Here is a 6092-nt window from a genome sequence, read left to right on the forward strand (position 1 = left end):
CGTGTCTCTCCTGTTGTGCAGAGAACCAAAGGCAGCTAACTGAAACAGAGGGTAAGGAATCTGTTTGACCCTGGCAACATCAGCACAGACTTTCTGGCTACACACAGAAGCAGTACCAATCAGCGGCAAAGCCCCATAAGTGTGCCCCATAAGTGGTTTAAGAACCATGTAACTTCTGCACGGGCAAATAGGGTGTCTTGTTTTGCTACAACTGCATTATTATTATTATTATTATTATTAGAATTAGAATTAGAATTAGAATTTATATACCACCCTATACCCAGAGGTCTCAGGGCGGTTCACAGAAAAGATCAACATAAAAACCACAATATATATAATCAAAATAAAAACAACAACCCAATAACCACCCCGAAAAAGAGCCACATTTTTAAAAGGGCATAGGATGTCAATCAGATCAACCAAAGGCCTGGTTAAAAATGAATGTTTTTGCCTGGTGCCTAAAGGTGAATAATGAAGGCACCAGGCGAACTTCCCTGGGGAGAGCGTTCCACAGATGGGGAGCCACTGCAGAGATGGCCAGTTCTCGTGTTGCCGCCTGCTGCACCTCTCAGGGTCCGGGCAGGTTCATATGGAAAGAGGCGGTCCTTGAGGTATTGTGGTCCTGAGCAGTTTAAGACTTTATAGGTCAAAACCAGCACTTTTACTTGGGTCCGGAACTGTGATGGGATGATGAGCTGCTTGTGCTTAAAATCGTAGTCCCTCAGAGTTTGTGCAACTCCACAAACCTCTGTGTGTGACAGAGCTCCTCAGACATGTCTGCTCTAGTCACTTGCAGATTCCGACAGTGGTTGTTTTCGGAAGCGCTTCCAGCATAAAAGCTCCTTAACGGAAACACGTCTTCGGGACTCGCGGCGTGACAGCTTCCGGCGAGGAATGGGTCTCCCTATGGGAGCTTCTGACACCTCCCCACTGTTCTCGCTGGACGTGTCCCTGAGCCCTCCCTCTTGCTCGCTTTCCCTCAGAGATCCTCCCCTTTCCCTGCTAGTTCCTGCTTTAGCTGCTGCGTCTCTCTCAGCCTCCATGAGACTTTCCTCCAGAGACCCATCTCTCCCCCTGCTGGTGCCTGCTTCTGCTGCTGAGTCTCTCCCAGCCTCCGTGAGCCCTTGCCCCACCTGTTCCTCCGATGGCAGTTCCCTGACATCCACCTCCCCTCCAGGACCCCCTTCACCCCCGCCCGTTCCCTCTCCTCTGGGCGGTGAGGAGGTAAAACCCCGAAAAGAATCCTCTTCATCTTCAGACGTCTCGAATATTTCCCTCCATCGGTCGCCATTCCGGCTCGCTGAATCCTCCTCCTCCTCGGAATCTGTGAACCCCTCCAACTCTTCTTCTTCGTCGGTGGTGGCAAAGTATTCCCTCCGGAACCTCGCCACAGGCTGAGGTTTACGTGGGAACCTCTGATGAAAAGTTTCTATTAAAACCTCGTCATTGACATCCTCTGCCATGACCCAGGTGTTTTCCGACTCCGGTTCCCCTTCCCACGTTACCAAATACTCTACTTGATCTCCCTTCCACCTGGAATCGAGGATCTCCGCTACATGGTAGCTGTGTTCCCTTTCCTCCATTGCTGGTCCCCGAGTGACCCTCCCTTCTCTGTCCCCTTTATACAGTGACAGCAACGACCTGTGGAAAACTGGGTGCAGCTTCATGTGGTTCGGTAACCGGAGTCTGAAAGCCACTGGGTTGACCTGTTGCGTGACTTCAAATGGGCCCAATCTTTTGGGTCTTAACTTCTTACAACCCCCTTTGAATGGTAACCCTTGGGTTGACAGCCACACCTGGTCCCCCACCCTAATGGTTTCACCTTCTCTTCTGTTTTTGTCTGCCTGCCTCTTATATTCCTCCTTGGCCCTGTCTAAGTTAAGTTGGAGCTGGCGATGGATCGCTTCCATTTCTTCTACGAACTGTTCGGCAGCTGGAACGCTCCAGTTCTCCCCTTCCCCCCCTGGGAAAGCCCGGGGATGGCACCCGTAATTAGCCAAAAAGGGGCTCATCCTCGTGGACACGTTCTCCGCATTGTTGTAGGCAAATTCCGCCAACGCCAGCTTCTCCACCCAATCATTCTCTCTGTCATTGACATAACACCTCAAATATTGCTGGAGGATGCCATTGGCTCTTTCCGCCTGCCCGTTGGTTTCAGGATGCCGGGCAGTCGAAAAATTGACCTCTACATGCAGTAAGCTCATGAGCTTCCTCCAGAACCTGGAAGTAAATTGTTTCCCTCGGTCTGAAACCACCCTCAAGGGGGCGCCATGCAACCTAAACACATTTTCTACAAACAATTTAGCGGTTTCTTCTGCCGTGACAGCATGTGAGCAGGCTATAAAGTGGGCCATTTTGGTTAACAGGTCTACCACAACCATGATGGCTGTTTTCCCTCTGGACTTTGGCAGATCAGTCATGAAATCTATTGCCACTGCTTCCCATGGTCTTTCAGGTGTGGGTAGCGGTTCTAATAACCCTGCCGGTGCCTGCCTCTCCCCCTTGGCTCGCTGGCATTGGTCACACCCTCTCACATACTCCTGCACATCTTCCCTGACCTTGGGCCACCAAAATTCCCTGGTAACCAGCCACATGGTTTTGTGTTGCCCAAAATGCCCTGCTGTGGGGCTATCGTGCAGTTGCTTGAGTACCTTCTCCCTCAAATCACCTTCAGGTATATATAACGCTCCCTTGTAATACAACGCCCCGTTTCTCTCCTCGAACCCCCCGGGTTTATCTCCCTCCCTCCTGAGACCCCTGAGTTTGTCCTGGGCGTATTCATCATGCACCGTTCCCTCTACCAGTTCCCTTTGCCCCACCAATGCCGCCCCACACACCCAGCGGTCCTCTGGAATGACATGTCTTTCTTCGGGTGCTCCCTCCCCCTCCAAATATTCAGGTTTGCGTGAGAGAGCGTCCGCCCTAACGTTCTCTGGGCCTGGCACGTAACAAATCTCAAAGTTAAATTTGGAGAACTCCTGGGCCCATCTCAACTGCCGTTGGTTGAGCACTCGTGCCGTTCTCCAATACTCTAGGTTCTTGTGGTCAGTGCACACTTGCACCTTATGTTGTGCGCCAATTAGCAGGTGCCTCCATCTCCGGAAAGCCTCATGAATAGCAAGAAGTTCTCGGTCGTACACCGTGTAGTTCCTCTCGGATTTGTTCAGCTTTCGCGAAAAAAAGGCACACGGTCTCCACTCTGACTCCTCCTTCCCTGGCTGCAGAAGAAGCTCTTCCCTGGCTGTTTCGACTCTCATCTTTTTTTGTAAATCCACATGCAGAAGTTGTCCTTCAGAGGCGAAGGCCCTTTTCAGTTCCTCAAAAGCTCGCTCCGCCTCCTCAGTCCAAACAAATTTCTTCTTACTGCTGAGACAGTCCGTAATGGGCGCCGTCAGGTGTGCAAAGTTTCGGATGAACTTACGATAAAAGTTCCCAAATCCTAGGAACCTCTGCACATCCTTCTTGGTTTTGGGTGTTTTCCATTCCAGCACTGCCTGGACCTTGCCGGGATCCATGGTCAATCCCTTGTCTGACAGGCGGTACCCCAGGAACTCCACCTCCTTGGTATGAAACTGACACTTCTCCAGTTTCACCCACAGCCTGTTGGCTTGCAGCCTGCTCAACACTTCTCTGACGTCTCTCACATGCTGCTCCTCATTCTCAGAATACACCAACACGTCATCTAGGAAGGCCACACAATTCTTGTAAAGCACGGGTGTCAAACACAAGGCCCGCGGGCCGAATCCGGCCCGCCAGACCTCATCATGTGGCCCGTGTAGCCCCAGCCCGCTATTAGAAGCCCAGTCGCTTCCCACCCGCCCATCGAGCAGGCTGCTAACGCGACGGCGCATGCGCGCGACGAATCCTCCCGCTAACGCCAATATCATAAAGGAGATTGCTTACCCTAGCAGCCTTTTTTGAACATGCGCGACGTCGGGCTTGCAACGCGCACGCGCAAGCGGGGAAAGATGGAGGGGAAAGCCCCGCCGCCGCCTCTGCGCTTGCGCGCTTAAATGAGCTTCCGGGGGAAAGGAGGCGGTGAGGTCGCGTGCGCGCCGCCTTCGCCGCGCGTGCGTAGTAGCCGGCAATCTGTCAGCGCCCGGCCCGTGGCGCCCGTTTGCCGTTGCTGTGGCAGCTGAGGGGCCCTGCGGGAGGCCCTGGCTGCGAGGCCTGCTGGAGGGACGGAGCCTTCCGGGAACACGAGCGGCAGCTCGGCCGCTTTCTCCTCGTCGTCGCCTTCCCCCTCCCTGCCGCAGCCGCTCACGCTGCTGGTGATGCAGCCCTGCGACGGGGACGGGGAGGCAGTGGGTGCCTTGCTGCAGCCCCAGGTGGTGCGGCAGCAGCAGCTGCCGTCGCGGGGGGCCTCGGAGGCGCCCTCGGGCCTCATGGTCTACGAGCTGGGCCCGGCGGCGGGGGGCAACGCCGACGGCGAGGGGGGCGGAGGCAACAGCGCCGGCAGCCCCGGCGGAGGCCTGGAGGATCTGGACGAGGAGGAGGAGGGCAGCGCCCAGTCGGGAGGAGGAGGAGGCGGCGGCTGCAAGAGCTGCACCTACAAAGGCTGCAGCGAGACCACCACGCATGTGGCCAAGCAGCGCAAGCCCTGGATGTGCAAGAGGCACCGCAACAAGATGTACAAGGACAAGTACAAGCGCAAGAAGAGCGACCAGGCCTTGGGGGGGGCGGTGGAAGTGGCGGAGGCGGAGCTGATGCAGAGGGAAGGCAATTTCAAGAGGGATGGGAAAGTGATAATAAAGAGTGGACACATAGTCCACTGATACAACCGGCCCTTTGAGGGTGACCAAACTGCTGGTGCGGCCCCCGATGAATTTGAGTTTGACACCGCTGTTGTAAAGCAAAGGCCCCAGTACGTGGTTCATAAACGATTGGAAGCACGCCGAGCCTGCTTGTAAGCCAAATGGCATAACGAGATATTCAAATGCCCCCAAAGGGGTGAACATGGTGGTTTTCCATTCATCCCCTTTCCTTATACGTATCAGGTTGTACGCCCCCCCTTAGGTCTAGCTTTGTAAAAATCTTTCCCTTCCGCACCCTGGTCAAAATATCGTCAATCCTGGGCATAGGGAAAGCCAAGGGTTCTGACACTGTGTTTAACCCCCTAAAGTCACACACAAGTCTCGGCTTGTCCGTGTTTTTTTTTATCCACAAAAAACACTGGGCTACCTCCCACTGCTCTGGACTCTCTGATGAAGCCTCTCTTCAGGTTCTTGTCAATGAACTCTCTTAGCTCCTGCATTTCTCTGTCTGACATGGCATACAACTTGCCTACAGGAAGCTGTGCCCCAGGGAGTAAATTGATTTGACAGTCAAAGGGTCTATGCGGGGGTAGTTGGTCAGCTTCCTTCTCGCTGAACACGTCGCTGAGATCTGCGTATTGTGGTGGTACCTTCACTTTCTCCATTACTTCCGTCCCTGCGAGGGTGGCCTGGGCCCCTGCTGAACCCTTTCCCCCTTTGCAGTGTTCTAAGCAATGTGCTGAACCAAAGGAAACCACTCTCTGATGCCAGCCCACCAGCGGATCATGTAACGCTAGCCAGCTCATCCCCAAAATAATAGGAGCTCCTCCCAAGGTGGCCACATTAAACGCTATCAGTTCTGTGTGCCTTGCCACCTTCATTATCATTGGGACGGTCTGCAAGCTGACTTCTCCTCCCAACAACTCCCTGCCATCGATCGTGGTCACCTGCAGGGGGTTGCTTAAAGGGATAGTCTGTATCTGGTGTTCAGCTGCAAACTCTTTGCTCATGAAATTGCAGGAGCTGCCTGAGTCCAACAGCGCCTTTATCTTTAGGGGGTGTCCATTTTGCAGCTCTAGCGACACTTCTATCACTAGGGCAGGTTTAGGAGCTTCTGGCATGGGCACTTTCACTGCTCTTTGGCCTGGCTGCTGTGCCCCGACTGTGGCAACCAGGTGTTGGCTTTTACCTGCTCCGGTTTTTCCTCCTCTCTTCCCTCAACAGCGCCCACCATCCCTTGCCATTCCTTCCTCTGGGGGCAGACTCTGGCAAAGTGACCTGGCTGTTGGCAGAGATAGCATTTCCGGGCGCCTTTTCCCTCCTTCTTTCCCCCCTCAC

At 54.1% G+C, this 6092-nt stretch overlaps 1 protein-coding gene across 1 annotated transcript; it reads left to right on the forward strand.

Annotated features, from left to right (window-relative positions):
- Positions 1 to 4274: 4274 nt before the first annotated feature.
- LOC309521655 (uncharacterized protein) lies at positions 4275 to 4775 on the forward strand (the record flags this gene model as incomplete). Its single annotated transcript, XM_082204366.1, has 1 exon — positions 4275 to 4775. The coding sequence occupies one exon, from the start codon at positions 4275 to 4277 to the stop codon at positions 4773 to 4775; it is 501 nt and encodes a 166-aa protein (XP_082060492.1).
- Positions 4776 to 6092: the final 1317 nt, after the last annotated feature.

Source organism: Podarcis vaucheri, assembly GCF_965113315.1.
Source record: "Podarcis vaucheri genome assembly, chromosome: 16".
NCBI lineage: Eukaryota > Metazoa > Chordata > Lepidosauria > Squamata > Lacertidae > Podarcis > Podarcis vaucheri.